Genomic DNA, 21368 nt, shown 5'->3' on the forward strand with positions numbered 1-21368 from the left:
CCTAGCTGTGCTTATCCTGTTATCTCTGTGCCCATCTTTTCGTGTGCCTTCCTTTGCTCAATATGCCAGTACTACTCTCTGTGTACTACATACCAGATTAGCTGTGCAGCTCTTCGTTAAGTGGCTTGCTTGACAATTAAAGCTGCACAGGCATGCAGTGCATCTCTATAAATCCCACCCACACTTCTTTGTAGGAAACACTATTTTTTCCTGTATGCTTCATCATTCCTACAAGTTTCAACACTTCTCTCTTGAAACTTTATTGTCTCAAATGTTTCCTTTGCTGATAAAAATGTAGCAACTGTATATGTTTTTTTCACATTACATATTATCATATTTGTTTTAATTTTCAGGAATGTCACTGGAACTTCTATCCCTAATCCAACACATTACTTCATAGTTCTTACTAACTGTAAGAATACGACTGAGACACCATCAGGATGCTCTGGATCCATTCAAGCTGTTGCTTTTATTTTGCCTCACAGAGATGACAACAGTGAATCATGCAGTGTAAGTCTTTCTAAGCAATTTGGTGAAATTCATACACAAACTGCAGTACAGTTATTTTTTCCTTGTGTTGACATAAAGCAACTTTATTTTCCTTCTTTTTTCCAAGAAAGGTTGGCATGTATATAATTTTGACACAATTATTATCTACCTCTGATCTCTGAATTCAGTATCGTAGTAAGCAGGAATGCATTAGTGGACATTATGTTATATGCCTGGGCTAAAACTGATTAGAGTCAAATTCAAACAAAAAAAAAACATATAAACAACTAAAGCAAAAGTTTATTGCAATATAAAAGTCTGCTGGCCCTTTAAATATAATCCCCACAAAAAGTCAGAAGCTGAAATATTGGGAATAAAAATACGTTCTGACATCTGCCAAAGTATTTTATTCTACACTTCTTCTGCTCAGGACATCAGTCAGAAAGCCAGTCATGTAAATACCTGGGATGCTGGTCATAACAGTTATAATTTAAGGCATGATGACACCGCCATTGCAGAACTTCTCTAGGACTTTCATCTCTAAGACTGCACAACTCTTAGAAGTTTCTGATACTGTTCTAACACAGCCCTTGGGCCTTCCCAGTCTATTCCACTAAAGTGGATAATACTAGAATGATCCAGCTCTCTTCCACTCCATATAGAAAGGAGATAATCTGTAATTACTGAATGTTATGCAGCAGATGCTAATCATTACTCAGAAACACAAACAATGATTGGTTATTCACCTATATGCGCTCATACAAATCAATCATTACCTCTGTAAAAAGTCCTCCTGTAGAAGAACAGAAAGTCCTCTGACTGCAGCTGGTCATCTCAACACCGTTTGATTGCACCAAACCAGTCTAGAAAACACACACATGCCATGTACGCCACATACACACACACACACACACACACACACACACACACACACACACACACACACACACACACACACACACACACACACACACACACACACACACACACACATCTGTAAATCACAAAATAACTATTTAAAAAATTAGAACTACAGTTTGTAAAAATGATAAAACATTTATCCTGATGACTTACTTACACGGTTTCATTTTGGTAGTGAATTACAGTTGTTTACACATATAGCATCTAACGGGCTGCTTCCAAAACTTAATCCATGCTTAAGTTCAATACAACCTTGGTAGGTAGGGGAAAACATAGGTTCATAGGTTCATAGGTTCATACTAGGCTATCTGCCCTAGGGCATTTATAAGCCTAGCCAGAGTTGTGTGGCTTTCACCACCCCTTAGGTGGAAGAATACTATACCCATTAGTTTGCCGTGCCTCTGTCCAGCAGTGATACAGAGATGATCCCCGGGTAAACCTACGATCTCCCATCATCCACTGGTCAAGATTCCTTGAACAGAGCCAGTGCAGGTGCTCTGTCTCACATGGACCGGGATTCTGTTCACACAGCATAGGAGTCTCCTGGTGATAGAATCTGTCCCTCCAGCACGTCCTATTTATATCTGTGTTGAGGTTTAAGTCTCTTGCTCTTGTGGCTCTGGTGGATTTGGATTTTTTGAGGTGGGAGTATGTCCATTAATTCCAGGTTGGACATGGCCTTGTATGTCAGGCACATGTCACCTCTGAGCAGACGACGTATGCGACTCGAATAGAGCTGGAGTTTCTTCAGTCGGGCAGCATATGGCATATTTTGAGCCCTTTATCCTTTTGGTGAGGAACTTTGGGTCTTTCCAATTGCTGAGGTGTCGGGTAAGATACATTCCAAATGGGGCATTGTACTCAATCATTGGTCTGATAAGTGAAGAGTACAGGGGAATGACCTCCCTTGATCTGGATGTGAATCCCTTCATAATCAGGTGGGCAATGTAGAAGGTCCTCCTAACCACTTTGGCAATGTGAGTGTCAAAGAAAGGTTACTGTCAACTTGGATCCCCAGGTCCCTGATAACTTCTTCTGTGCTTAATGGATTGCCACCTATGTGGTAACTTGGGGTTACCTTGTTTTTACCAAAGGGTATGACTATACATTTTTGGCGTTTAGCTTAAGGCCATGTAGCTCTGGCACCAGTTATCCGTTTTATGAGACCTCTCTGAAGGATATCTGTGTCTGATGGATTTTCAACTATGGCTCTGGTTTGGTAGTCATCTACAAACTTTGTCAGCCACAATCCTCTATGTTTGTTTGCACTTCTGAAAAGTAGATGCGAACAAGAGGGGGCCCAGGACTGAGCCACCTCCTGTGGGACACAGCTTGTGACCGCTTTGGAGTCCAGACATACCAGCAACTCTAACCCTGTGGGTTCTGTCCTGAGCCAGTTTTTGCAACCATCTTGTGACATATGGGTTTGTTTAAGCTGGTGAGCTTTTCTATGATACCTGAGTGGGGTATTGTGTCGAAAGCTTTTGCAAGGTCAAGGTAGGCTGTGTGAACTGCCTTCCCTCATCAATGGCCTTGGTGACTGTTTTCAAAAAGTCGACCAAGTTCAAGAAGCATGATCTGCCCTTTGACAAAGCCGAATTGGTAGGATCCAATGTCTGTAGGTCCCCTATGTCTTTTATTTATGAGTTCCATTATGATCCTCCATAGCTTTGCACCACTGTGGCTTGTTAAGCTTATGGGGCGGTAATTACCAGGGTCCGTAGAAGTATCAGCCTTTGTGGAGTGGGACCACAGTTGCCGTCACGCCACTCTTTGGAATCACGTATCCTGTGGTAAGGCTAAGATTAAAACAGCAGCCTTATGTGTGTGGTTTAGTTCTCATTGAGTTTGTGTAGCACACAGCGGGACACCATCCGGTCCCATTGATGCTGGGTTTTTAGTTTAGAGAGCAGCTCTCACCTGGGCATTTGAGATGATTGGGAGGCTACACTCTGCTGGGATAGATATTTCCTTTGGGGAGGTGGAGGAGAAATTTGCACTGAACCTGTCTGCCAGTATGTTTGCAATGTCTGTGGGTTCAGTGATTTTTGTATCATTTTGGACTAATTTCTGAGCATATCTGGGAGTTTCCACCCAGGTTTCTAACATAGCTAAAGAAGGCCTTATGATTGTCTTTGAGTCCTTGGCGATTTTCTCTCAAAGTTGGCCTTGGATGATTTTATGAGTGATCGTAGTTTTTACTAGTATTGATCAGAGATGTCTTCCCTTTTAGGGATTTTTCTCTATCTTGTAGTAGCTTTCTCCTCTTGTTGTAAAGTTTGTTTTAGTTAGCCAAGGTCCTCAATTGGGTAGATCAGGTGCTTGCCTTTGGTGGAAAGGGTCTTGATTTTATTTGGGATTGCTTGATCCATGCAATCCTGGAGGTGCTCGAGAAAGCATTTGTAAAGTGATTCAGCAGTGTGGGTTGTGGTTTCCAATGGCTCAGGGGCCTTGAAGGATACCACACCAGTCTTAAGAAAGTGTGAAGTTGGCTTTGAAGTTCTTCACTGTGGTCTTTCTTTTTTGTTGGGGGTGGGGGCGGATGTGGATCTCCAGTGAGATTAGTTATGGTCCTGATCTCACCAATGAGGATATACTTCTGGTGTGGGAGCATTTTGTCCCCATGTTTGTGATGATCAGGTCTAGTATACTTTCGCCTCTTGTGGGAATGGTGACAAGTTGTTCCGTAGCATTTCAGTTTATGAACTCCAGGAACCTTTGGGCTGAGGGTATTGGGGCTTCGTAATGTTCCCGATCTATGTTTGGGTAGTTGAAGTCACCCAATATGATGGTGTTTTGAGAGACATTTATACTCTCCAGTGTCTTCAGGATGGCTGTGTGGGGTCCCTCAGTTTGAGAGGGTGGCCTGTAACATGCTACAAACTGTAGAGCAGTTTTGCCTGCTGGTTAATTGCACCTGAATGGTCTCTGATGCTTCGCGGAGTTGCCACCAGCCTGGAGGTGTGGGTATCCTTGATGAATATGGATACACCCTCCTTTTGTGGTGGGTCTGGGTTTTGGGGCCGGAACGCATGATATGAGGTAAAACCTGATAGTGGCGAGGGTGCTCTCTCAGGAGCCTTGAACCAGGTTTCAGTCACAGCACAGACATCGATGTTCTCCATACTGAGGAGGGCTTCGAAGTGCGCAGCATCTTGGAGATTTAGACTTCTGGCATTGAGCAGCATTACCCATAGATTTTTTTTCCATTATTGTTTTCTAGAGGCGGTGGGTTTAGAATTTGGAGCCTTGTCTAAAAAGGCACTATGGGGTGGCAAGAGCCTTGCCAATATCCTGGAAACCTAGGGTGACAGGTGCAAGCCGCCTTATGTAAGCAGCGTGCGGAGTTTGTCAAGCATGTCATTCCAGGCAGAATGACATTGGGATCCCCTTAGAATGACACCAGAAATTAAGCCATTATTAAAACTGATCATTTTGTCTCTGTATTGTGGCATCATTCTTGGTGAAGGTAGGATACTGCTCAGGGTCAAGTCATACCAGCCTGGGCTACATAATCTGAGAGCTCCTCTCATGTCTCTTTTCATGTAGTCCAGTAAAAGGTACATCTCAAGGTCATTCACACGAGGCATGGACAATGACTGAGTCATACTTGTACTTGCTGTGGAGTGACCTGAGTGCTTGTGTTATGTGGCGGATTCTAGCGCCTGACAGGCAGCCACTGTGACCCCTCTCCTTGTTCAGTCTGGTGAGTGGGATCAGTGTGTCTGACTATGGAGTCACCTATGACAAGTGTGTCTGGCACTGTGTTTGGCCATAAGTGGCTGTGACTGATTTGCACCTTGACTTTGTGATCTATGTGTTGCTTGTGTTATGTCATGAGGTGGCAGTTGTTTGGTGTCTGCTTTATACCGGTGGCCTCTATACTGTTTTGGTAGATTTTTTGATCAGTGCCTCAGTATGTCTTTTGTGTGTTTATGTGTTTGATTTGTAGTTATGATAGTTCTATGTGAGACCACGGGGTTTATGGTGTGTGTGATTACCTTCTCCTCCTGTCTGGTTTTGCCAGTCCTGAGTTGAGAGAGCTCAGCCTCCAGTTTGGCTATATAGTTGCATCTCTCACATGTATTTGTCTTTTGTGGGAGGAGGAGAGGGTTGTCTGTGTACATGAGGCAATTGTAACATTGCCTCAATATTCCCAGATTCACCAGCTGAGCAGGAGAGGACGCTAGTATATTGACCCTTTGACATGCTAAAAGAAATTAAAAAGTTTGCTGTGTAACTGAGTCAGAAAGGACCTATAGGGAAGTGGGTACTCAAGGGGGTTTTAAGCTAGTGAAGTACTTTGTATAATATAGAAGTGCTTTACCTGACTAAAAAATGCTTTAGGAACAAGTGCTGAGCTTTACAGATAGAGAATAGACTGTTTAGATTACAAGTACAGCAGTTCTAAGGGAAAAAATGAAGAGCAGACTTTACGGAGCCAGAAATAGTTTAACTTTGTTTAACCAACGCCGTCTCGATGGTGCTCTAGTGGCAACTCACTCGCCGCTAAAATGCAGAAAAGGCAATAAGTCAGTAGTACAGGCTAGCACACTTTAGTGGGCAGCCAAACAATTAAATTAAACAGCAAACAAACACTTTTCGACTTGAATTAGACTAATTTAAATAAAATGTACTTTTAGGTGCAGATAATAAAAAATGCAGTAAATAACTATGAAAACAGTTAAAGTTTGCTCTAGGTAAGCAGTAGAAGGCAACACAAATATAAAAAAACAGCAGGATACTTAATCAGGAAAGAAGTCGCTTTTTTTCAGTTCTCTGTAGCCAGGAAGACTCAACAGGACCACGTGGAGCTGTGTCTGAGCAATATGGCTTCAAAAATGCCAGAGGCAGATTTTAACCAGAACTTCAAAAGAACTAGAAATGGTCCAAAATGGTAGCCAATTACTACAGCTTCTTGTGCTGAGGTCACTTCCCTCAAGGACAGGTAGGCTATTCAAGGCTCCCCCACTCCCACTGGTGAGCTAAGAAACTTCCTTCTACCCAAGTAGGGCACTGGACAACACAGGAACTACAACACAGCCCAGGATAAAGCAAGGCCTGTAAACTGGTCTAACTCGTTTAGGAGAGGCAGGAAAACAAGGAATATTTTTTGTTTTTGTTTCTAAATAGAAACACACAGAAATGCAGAAAAAGGCAATAGGGTCAGTGGTACAGCTAACCCAGTTGAAATCAATGAATTGTGACCTTGTTGCCTTCAGTCTCAGTCATTAGTTGAGAAGCTTAACTGGTGGGAGAGAGAGAATTCCAGGAAAGTTATATAAACAGACATGTTACTTTTTGCTGGAAAACTGGTTATCTATAAAAGTGAACTTTGCCTTGTTGTATTTGTCTTGGCTTGTCATGTTCAATCCTATCCCTTTAAAAAGCTATACTTATCTGTTTGGCATCCATAGTGCTGTTATTTACCATATGCACTCTGCCTCTGCTCTGTTAAACTGACTATACTAAACTACAGTGATTAGTTTTTTCAGATATCACAGGTACACAACAGCTAGATTCTATTTTTTCTTTTACTTTAATCCTTTTCTGTTTTGATTTCTCAGTTTAGAAAATGTTGTCAAATGCCTAACCTCTCTAGCCACTTCATTCTGCCCTGCCCTTGCCTGTTCATTAAATCATGTAGTTTGTGTAATAACTATGCATGGCCTGCAAAACATTATTGGTTCTGACCAAATAGGGTCCCTGCCTCTAAGCTTATTGATACCAACCCTTCTGCTACTAATACATCAGGCACAGTATTTGTGGATCTAGGCCACTGAATGATACCTTTTCTGCACTCAGTTCAGACAGTATCTCCCTGATGTCAGTCAAGCAACAATACTTCAAGGAACCCTATTATCCGTTTCTCTTGCATATGGCCCATCTTATTGGGCTTTTGCCAAAAAGCCCATGGCATGGATTCCAGTCCTGAATGGATGGGTTGGAACAGATTACAGCACTGTGGAAGGAAGAGACCATAATTCTGTTTTATTATCACCTCACTCTTTGTGTCCTCATAGTGGCTATGCACCCTTTTCTGATGTTTCTTCCATTCACATTTCTCCTTTTTTACCTAAAATAAAAAAGGTGACACCAGCAAAGGTGAAGACTTCAGTTTCTCAGATGCAGATTTTATATGATTTTCTACATTACTATATTTCTGTATATTTTCCATAAAATAATGGTTTAACCAAAATTAATTTTTAACACAAAATACATAAAATGATAAAAACAATATAATCAAATTAAATTTAAATGTTCTTGTCTAAATATTCTGCTGTATAATTATGTTCTTCTTTTTGTTCTATTCTTTTTGATATTAGACTTTGCTATTCACACTCTGCTTTCCCTGCAGTGCTAAACACCATGCTTCAAGCATAGCTCAGCCATTCTAAATTCAGGAGGTCAAAGGTTCTGCATTGCAAAGAGAAGTGTGTTGCCCTGAATCCTGTCTTTGAGCATGCTCAGTTGTGTGATGTAATTCTAGCAGTATCTGCTTGTTAAAGTTGTGGGAACACCACAGAAAGTGCTGGACCTTGATGACAAAAAGCATTTGAAGGTCTAGGTAACAATGACATTTATAGCAGTCATTTAATAGTCCATGTCTCATTCAATACTGTGGCTATGACAGGTTAAGTGGTTGAATCTTACACACTGAACTAAGTGGTTCTTCTATTTATTTATTTATTGACATTTGTTAACTGGGTTAGTCCAACTGAGCCAAGGGCCCATTTTCAGCGGAGACCTGAGGAGAAAAGCTCCAGAACTATTACATATTTTTACAATAAAAATAAAATCAAAAATAAAACAGTAAAAAAAACAATACTAATATGTGTACATGAGGCAATTGTAACATTGCCTCAATATTCCCAGATTCACCAGCTGAGCAGGAGAGGACGCTAGCAACTGACCCTTTGACATGCTAAAAGAAATTAAAAAGTTTGCTGTGTAACTGAGTCAGAAAGGACCTATAGGGAAGTGGGTACTCAAGGGGGTTTTAAGCTAGTGAAGTACTTTGTATAATATAGAAGTGCTTTACCTGACTAAAAAATGCTTTAGGAACAAGTGCTGAGCTTTACAGATAGAGAATAGACTGTTTAGATTACAAGTACAGCAGTTCTAAGGGAAAAAATGAAGAGCAGACTTTACGGAGCCAGAAATAGTTTAACTTTGTTTAACCAGCGCTGCCCGATGGTGCTCTAGTGGCAACTCCGCGCTAAATGCAGAAAAGGCAATAAGTCAGTAGTACAGGCTAGCACACTTTAGTGGGCAGCCAAACAATTAAATTAAACAGCAAACAAACACTTTTCGACTTGAATTAGACTAATTTCGACTAAAATGTACTTTTAAGTGCAGATAATAAAAAATGCAGTAAATAACTGTGAAAACAGTTAAAGCTTGCTCTAGGTAAGCAGTAGAAGGCAAAACAAATATAAAAACAGCAGGATACTTAATCAGGAAAGCAGTCGCTTTTTTCAGTTCTCTGTAGCCAGGAAGACTCAGCAGGACCACGTGGAGCTGTGTCTGAGCAATATGGCTTCAAAAAAATGCCAGAGGCAGATTTTAACCAGGGAACTTCAAAAGAACTAGAAATGGTCCAAAATGACCAATTACTACAGCTTCTTGTGCTGAGGTCACTTCCCTCAAGGACAGGTAGGCTATTCAAGGCTCCCCACTCCCACTGGTGAGCTAAGAAACTTCCTTCTATCCAAGTAGGGCAATGGACAACACAGGAACTACAACACAGCCCAGGATACAGCAAGGCCTGTAAACTGGTCTAACTAGTTTAGGAGAGGCAGGAAAACAAGGAATATTTTTTGTTTTTGTTTTAAATAGAAACACACAGAAATGCAGAAAAGGCAATAAGTCAGTAGTACAGGCTAGCACACTTTAGTGGGCAGCCAAACAATTAAATTAAACAGCAAACAAACACTTTTCGACTTGAATTAGACTAATTTCGACAAAAATGTACTTTTAAGTGCAGATAATAAAAATGCAGTAAATAACTATGAAAACAGTTAAAGCTTGCTCTAGGTAAGCTGTAGAAGGTAAAACAAATATAAAAAACAGCAGGATACTTAATCAGGAAAGCAGTCGCTTTTTTCAGTTCTCTGTAGCCAGGAAGACTCAACAGGACCACGTGGAGCTGTGTCTGAGCAATATGGCTTCAAAAAAATGCCAAAGGCAGATTTTAACCAGGGAACTTCAAAAGAGCTAGAAATGGTCCAAAATGACCAATTACTACAGCTTCTTGTGCTGAGGTCACTTCCCTCAAGGACAGGTAGGCTATTCAAGGCTCCCCACTCCCACTGGTGAGCTAAGAAACTTCCTTCTATCCAAGTAAGGCAACGAAAAACACAGGAACTACAACACAGCCCAGGATACAGCAAGGCCTGTAAACTGGTCTAACTAGTTTAGGAGAGGCAGGAAAACAAGGAATATTTTTTGTTTTTTTGTTTTTAAATAGAAACACACAGAAATGCAGAAAAGGCAATAAGTCAGTAGTACAGGCTAGCACACTTTAGTGGGCAGCCAAACAATTAAATTAAACAGCAAACAAACACTTTTCGACTTGAATTAGACTAATTTCGACAAAAATGTACTTTTAAGTGCAGATAATAAAAAATTGCAGTAAATAACTATGAAAACAGTTAACGCTTGCTCTAGGTAAGCAGTAGAAGGTAAAACAAATATAAAAAAAACAGCAGGATACTTAATCAGGAAAGCCAAACAATTAAATTAAACAGCAAACAAACACTTTTCGACTTGAATTAGAACTAATTTCGACTAAAATGTACTTTTAAGTGCAGATAATAAAAAATGCAGTAAATAACTATGAAAATGGTTAAAGCTTGCTCTAGGTAAGCAGTAGAAGGTAAAACAAATATAAAAAACAGCAACATGGTAAGAGCAAACATTTTTGAATCCCCAAATTGCACTGAAATTCATAATAAAATTAGAAATAATCTCTAAAAAAGTCCTTAAAAATGATACTAATTTTACTGGATGTATGCTGCAAATATCAATACATACCAGCACATATATGACAAATACATGCACAGCACATCTTTCAGACGTCTTCTTGTCCACAAAAGGAGGTAAAATAAGATTAAAGGCTGATAATACGATGACATTACTATAAACGATAAGACATGTCTTTCTTAACTAATATCATTATGTGATAGCAATAACATCTTCAGGTGTGGTTAATGCAAGTTTTACCCATGGTTGGCTTTGTTTGATCACACGAACCTTGGCCTAATGATCAAACTATACTGACCATAGGTAAATTCTGAACTACCCATACTCAAACATGAGTTATCTCTAAACTATTTAGAGGTTTACTTTGATGTTTTCATCTGAAATTATTTCATTTCTTTTCTTTTTTTGTTTTTATTCATGTTAACTCTCTGTCAAAACACAAATGCTGTTGTGAGAAGCAAACTCTCTTCTCTGATTTCCATATAAAGTGTCGATTTTACCTTGGCTCCACTCATGACATTACCATCTTATATACTTTTGATTCAGTAACACAACTGACCATATGTAAGTATGACAGACTTCATGGCAGAAAAAAAAGAAAAGAAAAACTATAACTGGACGCCTGGCCTTCCTTTTCTTTGTTGTCAACATCTTCTCGTATGTCCAAAATGAAAAGAACATAAAAAGGGAACTACTTTAAGGACCATAAGGAGAGCGAGAGAAAGAGAAAAACAAAAGGGAACAAGGGTTTCTTCCTTTTACTCAGTGTAGTCATATGCCAGTACTGGCAATCAGGGTGCAGTGTGGGTCACCATTAGTGTTCCTGTAATCCACAGTTACCATTGTAATTCATCTGGTACTGGTTTTGGATCATGATGTGCTGGTTGATCTCCCCCAAATTTTGGCTACAGATCTCCATCTGACAATGAGTGTCCTGCTCAATTTGTGCTAGCTTTTAATTAAGTACAAAACGAAAAAAACTCCGGCAACCCGAATGGAACTAAGAACAAACTAGTGAGCACCAACCAAATAGAGAATGAAAATGGCAACACAGACGGATGATGTTATTTTAAGCTTTCTTCCACTTTATTGTCACGTGGACTTCTTCAGAAAAACCGGGACACCTCCCAACGTCCTGGTTTTATAGTCATGAAACAGGAAATGATGTTAATATCCTGAACATTATAGTATATATACACAGATGTATAAAAATAAAAAATACTGAAATAACACATGTGAATATGTAATAAAACAAATAATTGTTTGTCATTACTAATTTTAAAAAAAATTTTATACTAATAAAAACTTACAATACATCAGATTGTCAGTATAAAACGTTATTTTTCGTTATCATGTGTTTATGACTCTAGCCATTAGGACCTCATTCATGCTTATCTTACTGGTAACTGAGTACATTGAAATCCCACAAAATATGTGTATACTCATACATGTGAGACTTTGGATGTCTCTAGAAAAAACTACTTTTCTGATGAAAATACCCTATTCTTGAAATGCCTAACAAACCTCTGTAATGAATAAATGACTATCTGATATGAATTAATGATGTATCTAAAATTGATCTTTAACATGTGTCTCTCTTGTTCTAGGACCATGTGGGAATATTGAGCGTGTCCATAGGGCCCTATCATTTGCTACCTGCTTTGATCCAAAAAATCCCATGGAACGGCCTTATATGCGCTTATAAGCGCCTCACTACTGGCGTACTGGTAATTACCAAGACATATCCCACACAACACACTACACGCCATTGTGACGCGCAACAAAATAAGTGTCCAAGCACCTGTCTAACCCCGAACTATACTAATACATCCACTGTCATGTAGATGTATGTGTGTGTTGAAGGGTATGGGTGTTATCCACTAAGACAACCGAAAATGTCACTATGTTGAAATGAAAACCATGTAAATAGATTAAAAAGAAGTGATAACCAACCCAACTATCTATCCAATCCTATTGCAAAAATGTACAATTGAAAATATTTCAGTTGTTGACTATTTCGACGAATCACAAATGCATTATCCTAAATCTGAGTAATCGTGATGGAACTTCTTATACTTGATTTAAATGTATTCGTGTACTCATAACTTATTTTCTGTGGTTTAAAAAACATTTAATATTTATTCCTTCGTTTAGGCCAGGGGGTTCATCAGCACCTAAACACAACTGCCATAGTGACTCTTTTTGCTCTAATTTATTGTTCAAATCTCCCTTTAGTAGACATTTGTCTACATGGTCTAAAACAAAAAATTCAAATTTCTTGAAATCTAGACAATCCTGTGAATGTCTTGCCAAAGAGTTGTTCTTATCTTTATTCTTAATGGCCAAATTGTGTTCATAAATCCTACGTTTGAGCATCCTTTTAGTTTTCCCCACGTAATAATTATCGCAGGTTGAACAGGTGGCTAAATAAACCACGTATTCACTGTTACAATTGTAGAACTTTTGTGCCCAAAATGTCCTTTTTATGTGCTTGAGTGTCACAAAAGAAGTGTTTGTGATGTGTCTACACTGCCTGCAATTTTGACAAGCAAAAGTTCCTTTCTTTTGACTGACCTCCCTAGTTGGTACCACTCTTTTTTTATGTTCTATTTCTAACATGCTCTTCAAATTGATGACATTCTTGTATGTAAAGCATGGTTTAATGCCTACACTTGCAATGAGGTCTCTATTCCCTAAAATGATGCCCCAATTTCTTTCTATTATACTCCTGATGTTACCCAACTGATTAGAAATTGGGAGAGGAAACGCTGTGTGAAAATCAACGTGATTTTCTCTATTTGGAGTAACTCCTATTGAAACTTCTTCCATATGCATCATTCTATTGCTTGACAATATTGGTCCAGCTACTCCCTTGCGAAGCCCATGGACTTCATTTTCAATTCTCTTTATCATATGTTTTTTGTAGCCTCTAGCCAAGAATAGATTACTTAGCTGTAGTAGCTCTTCTTCATATATATTGTCTTCAGATGTCAATCTACTGAGCCTAATTATTTGGCCTTTGATGACATTTCTCTTCATATGGGTGGGGTGCAGACTGTCTTTGTGCAGATATTGGTTCGTAAAACAAGGCTTTCTATAGATTTTACTATGTAGAATGTTTTTCGTGGAATCAATGTAAAGATTGATATCCAAATAATTAATACTTTTTCCATATCCACTATGTTTGAATATTAGAAAGTTAGAAGTTTTGTTCAAATCTTCGACCATGTTTTCAAATTCAGTCTTGTCTCCCACCCATGCAAAAACCAAATCATCTATGTACCTTCCATAAAACATAACCTTATGAAAATGGGGGTGTTTTTTGAGATGTTGCTGCTCCCAGTCTGCCATAACAATGTTGGCAAAGGCTGGTGCTACCCTGGCACCCATCGCTACACCTGAGATTTGTTGATAAATCTTATTATCAAATTCAAAAAAATTATTGTGTAAGACAATTTCCATTAGACTACAAATAGTATTGATTTTGGAATTTTGTAGTTCACTATTATGTGTCAAATAGTTCCTCAAATGCTCTATCCCCAACTCTTGGTCTATACAGGTGTATAAACTTTCGACATCTAAGGTTGCAAAATTTATTTCTTCCAGTCTAAAATTAGACCGTCCTAAACTCTCCAACAAGTGCCACGAGTCCCTAATATAGTACTCAGCTTTTTGAGCTATTTTATTTAAAATATCATCCAACCAGACTGATATCCTTTCAGTTTTTGAATTTCTGGCTGAAACTATGGGCCTGAAAGTCAGTTCCCCATCATCATTGTGTAATTTAGGTATACCAAAAAAATTACCTAATTTTGGTTGTTCAACCATTAGAAAGTCATAGTCTAAATTGTCTATTTCTTCTTGGCACAACATGTCAAAAAGATAGCTATCTACATTCTTGTATTTTTTCAGAACGAAGTCGATGCTGACAGACTTGTAATTATCAGTGTCACTAAGCAAGGTGGAAATGCGGTCCACATAGTCCACTCTGTTCATGATTACTAGCTTGCCTCCCTTATCTGCCCTCATGACTCTGATGTCTGCAGTGCTGGACAGGTGAGACAATGCATCACGCTCCGAATAAGTTAAATTATCCTCTGTTTCACAAACATCCATATTCCTAAACTCCATTTCACATATTTTTTGAAATACCTGCAAAGTGTTTACTAGAGCTGGATTGAATGTACTAGGTCGCTTTAGTCTCCTACCACTATCTGGAACATGGACTGCAACATCTTGTAAAATGTATCTTAAATTCAATTTGCGTATGTACAATCTAAAATCAACCAATAAATTGTCAATTTTGATGTTGTTAGAAGGGATGAAATTGAAACCCTTTTTCAGCACATTGACACAAGCATCGGTTATTGAAAAGTCACTGAAATTTACAACACTGATGTGATATGCATTGTCATTAAGTGGTGAAATCACCACTTCTTTCTGCCTTTCCCTTTCGGTTTCGCCTTGTACTGGGTGGAATTGTACCACCTGGTAGTCCTCTTTGGCTGTGTCCTTTGCTGGTGAAAAGGACCAGCCCTTTTGTTGTTATTAGAATTGACTACATCGGCGAAACTGGTAGAAGCAATAGCTTCATTGTTAGCCAATTCATCATAGTTGTTAGACATAGATTGACTACCAACATGTGTTGTAAATTGTTGTTGTTGTTCTCCACTGGTAGATCTACCGTTGGTGACCAAAAGTTCAACTTCGGGGACCTGGTCATTTGCTGTTACCCTTGTTGTTTGTTCCTTCTCCATGGAACCATTATTGACATGTGTAGCTGGATTTAAATGTTTATTATTGATATCTTTTTTATCATTGTAAGAACAAATGTAAGCTTGGTTAGCTTCATAAGCTGTTATGTCTCTTCGCAGCTTACTTTGTTTTCTTACAATGATAGTCGCTCGAAGCCTGTTGGTTTTGGCTTCGATACTGTTATAAAGAGAAATTAATTGAGTGAAACAGTTACATTGTTTGATTTCACTATCCAGAATTTTGATTTTTTCTGTTAAGACATTGAGTTCCCCTTCATAATGTCCCAACAGAATCTGCATCATAGAAATGCCCGTATCATTGTACAATTTAGTTAATTTCAAACAAAGTTCGTCCCCAGGACTAACACAGTTAGGATATTTTGCTGTCCTGAGACCCTTCGGTACAAGATTGCGAGACACGCATTCAGTCAAATACTGTATCTCCAGGCTTAAGGTAGCATGCCTGGCAACTAATCGTTCAAGATCAAAAATCATTTTTTTACAATATAACAATGAATTGTTGTTACTTACTGGTTGAATGTTATGAAGGCTTCGGACGTCAGAAAATGGATTTGTTTGTGATTTTGTAACGAAGCCCCAAACGTTACCAGCATATTCTAGTTGGTCCAGGGTTGCATTTGTGTCAACCTCATTGTTCGTGTTATTACTATCTGTTGAGTTATTATCAATGTTTAAGATATTCCTTCCGTTTAAATTATTGCTAGATGAGGCACCCGTGTCCAAACCAGTGTTCGCTTTAGTATGCGGACCTTCCCCGGTCCTCCCGTTACCGACCGTAACGGTTTTCCGGTTTAAACATTTGAAAACTATCTCAGTGATAGTCTGAATCAAATCCTCGGACTCCTTGCGCTGGTTCAGCTGTTCAGCTCCAACCGCTCTGTCGGCGCCCGGCGTAGAATGGATGGATACGTTGAGTAACGTGTCCTGGGAGGAAACCTCTGCAGCCATACCTCAATCTCTCCTCGGTCACTCGAAAACTCAGTGCAAAATGAAAAAAACTCCGGCAACCCGAATGGAACTAAGAACAAACTAGTGAGCACCAACCAAATAGAGAATGAAAACGGCAACACAGACGGATGATGTTATTTTAAGCTTTCTTCCACTTTATTGTCACGTGGACTTCTTCAGAAAAACCAGGACACCTCCCAACGTCCTGGTTTTATAGTCATGAAACAGGAAATGATGTTAATATCCTGAACATTGTAATATATATACACAAATGTATAAAAATAAAAATGAAAAATACTGAATTACACATGTGGATATGTAATAAAACAAATAATTATTTGTCATTACTAATTTTAAAAAAAATTTTATGCTAATAAAAACTTACAATACATCAGATTGTCAGTATAAAACATTATTTTTCGTTATCATGTGTTTATGACTCTAGCCATTAGGACCTCATTCATGCTTATCTTACTGATGACTGGGTACATTCGAATCCCGCAAAATATGTGTATACTCATACATGTGAGACTCTGGATGTCTCTAGAAAAAACTACTTTTCTGATGAAAATACCCTATTCTTGAAATGCTTAACAAACCTCTGTAATGAATAAATGACTATCTGATATGAATTAATGATGTATCTAAAATTGATCTTTAACATGTGTCTCTCTTGTTCTAGGACCATGTGGGAATATTGAGCGTGTCCATAGGGCCGTATCATTTGCTAACTGCTTTGACCAAAAAATCCCATGAAACGGCGTTATATGCGCTTATGAGCGCCTCATTACTGGCGTGCTGGTAATTACCAAGACATGTCCCACACAACACACTACACGCCATTGTGACTCGTAACAAAATAAGTGTCCAAGCACCTGTCTAGCCCCGAACCATACTGATACATCCACTGTCATGTAGATGTGTGTGTGTGTTAAAGGGTATTGGTGTTGTCCACTAAGACAACCAAAAATGTCACTATGTAGAAATGAAAACCATGTGAATGGATTGAAAAGAAGTGATAACCAACCCAACTATCTATCCAATCCTATTGCAAAAATGTACAATCGAAAATATTTCAGTTTCAGTTCGGGGCTAGACAGGTGCTTGGACACTTATTTTGTTACGAGTCACAATGGCGTGTAGTGTGTTGTGTGGGACATGTCTTGGTAATTACCAGCACGCCAGTAATGAGGCGCTCATAAGCGCATATAACGCCGTTTCATGGGATTTTTTGGTCAAAGCAGTTAGCAAATGATAGGGCCCTATGGACACGCTCAACATTCCCACATGGTCCTAGAATAAGAGAGACACATGTTAAAGATCAACTTTAGATATATCATCAATTCACATCAGATAGTCATTCATTCATTATAGAGGTTTCTCAAGCATTTCAAGAACAGGGTATTTTCATCAGAAAAGTAGTTTTTTCTAGAGACATCCAGAGTCTCACATGTATGAGTATACACATATTTTGCGGGATTCGAATGTACCCAGTCATCAGTAAGATAAGCATGAATGAGGTCCTAATGGCTAGAGTCATAAACACATGATAACGAAAAATAATGTTTTATACTGACAATCTGATGTATTGTAAGTTTTTATTAGCACAAAAAAGTTTTTTAAAATTAGTAATGACAAATAATTATTTGTTTTATTACATATCCACATGTGTAATTCAGTATTTTTCATTTTTATTTTTATACATTTGTGTATATATATTACAATGTTCAGGATATTAACATCATTTCCTGTTTCATGACTATAAAACCAGGACGTTGGGAGGTGTCCTGGTTTTTCTGAAGAAGTCCACGTGACAATAAAGTGGAAGAAAGCTTAAAATAACATCATCCGTCTGTGTTGCCGCTTTTAATTAAGTAGACTGCTGCATACTGGCCTCCAGCTTAGCCTGTCTGCCCTCTCTTGGGTCAGTGTCATTTTCTGATGCATTCCATGTGCACTGTGACCACCTTGCACTGGCTATCAGATGGCTAGCTTCTCTTTTATCCATACTGTGATTCAAGTATTACATGTGCAAGGCCTGCGGGCCAATAGTGGTTCTGCACAAGCAGGGCTTCCAATTATTGGGTATCCTAACTCCAGCCCTGTTACCACCACTGGCACACCAGGCACAACCTTTGTGGTACTAGGCTACTACCTATGTTAGTCTATCATTTCACCTGGGGTCAGTCACCCTATCTTTGGATGTTCAGAGTTTAGTATAACCAGTATTACTAAAATGGGTAACTGTTTCTTTGATTATCAATTCTTCATGTACCCTTGTAACCTATATCAGTACTTAAGGGCTTCTTGGTATGAGTTCTCTAACATCAAGCCCACGACTTTTTTTCTTTTCAAAGCAGCAAATCCAGAACTGGTTCATGGTATAAATGGCAGTTCCCAGTCACCACAGTGTTCCTTTATTTCTTCATGTTAGGGGTGTATAACTGTACTCAGATGTCTTTTTCCTTGAAGACAGTGATTCCCCGACCAATGTATGTTGGTATTGACATGAAGCTATACCCTTTCTGTCTGTCCAGGCTCCCTTTTCCTTAATTATTGCCTTGTGCTGTCACTTCTCCAGCTCTACATGCTTGTTTCTATCCTTCCAATACCTCTGGATAGAGATACCCTGTACTGGACCAACTGTCCTTCAAAAAGCATGCCTCTTCTTTTTCCTTAGAGAAGTTCAAGAACAAGAAGCCTAAAAGTAGTGTGACAAAGAAAGGCTTCCCCTGTGTTCCATCAAATAACTTTACCATCATTCATGCTTTATCTGTGTTTATATATTCAGAAGCATAACTTGAAAACATATGAATGTATCAAAAATGTGGTTTTGCAGGGGGACAAGTCCTCAATGAGTTTGGGTGAATCCTGAATATGACACAGGAGGAGACTGGGACAGAAGCAACCATTCATACCTCTCAACCTCTTAGAGCAAGAAATCTGGACAAAGCCATAAGTAAGAGGGGGACAAAGGCCCAAAATAGGGACCCTTTTTAAATATTTCTCTTACAAACTTAGAAAGTTAATAGAATAACAGCTTTGCATTAGCATGAATTTTCTGAAGGATAGAAAGTCTGAAACTCAAATGTCATTATTTTCTAACTTCAATCTTTAATGAGTTGCCACTAATTTGCCAGAAAAGCACAATTTTATGAAAAATGGACCAAAAATATAATGCAAAAATCTGGACATTTTGGAAAATCTATACAGTTGAGAGGAATGCAACCATTCTTCACCTCCCCACATTTCAGCACATTTTTATAAACCCTCAAAGAAGTTACCAGTTTTGTGCTACCACTGGTAGACACTTTAAGATATGATAAATCTCTGAAAAGGGCCTAATTATTCTGCACGTAGCTCTCTATGAGAGCTCAAACTATTTGAATGTAAGGGGCCTAAAGTACATTTGTGGGTTCCACTATGATTCTTTGAGCTCCCCTCAGACGAATCCACAATCAGATAAACACAAATGGTCATAACTTTGCCCAATCAAAAAGCACAGAAAGGATTTGTTTCAACGGGACTAGCCACTTGTATTTCACATATTCTTACTTAGAATATGCTAAATCCATAATTCCTCAACTATACAGGTTAAAATAGTAAATCACTTAGTGCTGTGATAGAAATGGTGCCAGCAACCATTTTCTATGAAAATAAATTAATCAGAAGCAGAAATTCATCCAGTTGAAATCAATGAATTGTGACCTTGTTGCCTTCAGTCTCAGTCATTAGTTGAGAAGCTTAACTGGTGGGAGAGAGAGAATTCCAGGAAAGTTATATAAACAGACATGTTACTTTTTGCTGGAAAACTGGTTATCTATAAAAGTGAACTTTGCCTTGTTGTATTTGTCTTGGCTTGTCATGTTCAATCCTATTCCTTTAAAAAGCTATACTTATCTGTTTGGCATCCATAGTGCTATGTTATTTACCATATGCACTCTGCCTCTGCTCTGTTAAACTGACTATACTAAACTACAGTGATTAGTTTTTTCAGATATCACAGGTACACAACAGCTAGATTTTATTTTTTCTTTTACTTTAATCCTTTTCTGTTTTGATTTCTCAGTTTAGAAAATGTTGTCAAATGCCTAACCTCTCTAGCCACTTCATTCTGCCCTGCCCTTGCCTGTTCATTAAATCATATAGTTTGTGTAATAACTATGCATGGCCTGCAAAACATTATTGGTTCTGACCAAATAGGGTCCCTGCCTCTAAGCTTATTGATACCAACCCTTCTGCTACTAATACATCAGGCACAGTATTTGTGGATCTAGGCCACTGAATGATATCTTTTCTGGACTCAGTTCAGACAGCATCTCCCTGATGTCAGTCAAGCAACAATACTTCAAGGAACCCTATTATCAGTTTCTCTTGCATATGGCCCATCTTATTGGGCTTTTGCCTATAAACCCATGGCATGGATTCCAGTCCTGAATGGATGGGTTGGAACAGATTACAGCATTGTGGAAGGAAGAGACCATAATTCTGTTTTATTATCATCTGACTCTTTGTGTCCTCATAGTGGCTATGCACCCTTTTCTGATGTTTCTTCTATTCACATTTCTCCTTTTTTTACCTAAAATAAAAAAGGTGACACCAGCAAAGGTGAAGACTTCAGTTTCTCAGATGCAGATTTTATATGATTTTCTACATTACTATATTTCTGTATATTTTCCATAAAATAATGGTTTAACTAAAATTAATTTTTAACACAAAATACATAAAATGATAAAAATAATATAATCAAATTAAATTTAAATGTTCTTGTCTAAATATTCTGCTGTATAATTATGTTCTTCTTTTTGTTCTATTCTTTTTGATATTAGACTTTGCTATTCACACTCTGCTTTCCCTGCAGTGCTAAACACCATGCTTCAAGCATAGCTCAGCCATTCTAAATTCAGGAGGTCAAAGGTTCTGCATTGCAAAGAGAAGTGTGTTGCCCTGAATCCTGTCTTTGAGCATGCTCAGTTGTGTGATGTAATTCTAGCAGTATCTGCTTGTTAAAGTTGTGGGAACACCACAGAAAGTGCTGGACCTTGATGACAAAAAGCATTTGAAGGTCTAGGTAACAATGGCATGTATAGCAGTCATTTAATAGTCCATGTCTCATTCAATACTGTGGCTATGACAGGTTAAGTGGTTGAATCTTACACACTGAACTAAGTGGTTCTTCTATTTATTTATTGACATTTGTTAACTGGGTTAGTCCAACTGAGCCAAGGGCCCATTTTCAGCGGAGACCTG

At 38.6% G+C, this 21368-nt stretch overlaps 1 protein-coding gene across 1 annotated transcript in view; it reads left to right on the forward strand.

Moving 5' to 3' along the window:
• Positions 1-21368, forward strand: part of LOC122798180 (ectonucleotide pyrophosphatase/phosphodiesterase family member 3-like) — an 835307-nt gene that overhangs the window by 793482 nt on the left and 20457 nt on the right. The window contains exon 24 of the mRNA XM_044066922.1: positions 354-510. Coding sequence (XP_043922857.1) covers positions 354-510 — 157 coding nt within the window. The remainder of the gene's footprint in view (positions 1-353; positions 511-21368) is intronic.

The sequence above is a fragment of the Protopterus annectens genome, chromosome 3.part1 (assembly GCF_019279795.1).
Source record: "Protopterus annectens isolate FY-2018-M chromosome 3.part1, PAN1.0, whole genome shotgun sequence".
In the NCBI taxonomy this organism is placed as follows: Eukaryota; Metazoa; Chordata; order Ceratodontiformes; family Protopteridae; genus Protopterus; species Protopterus annectens.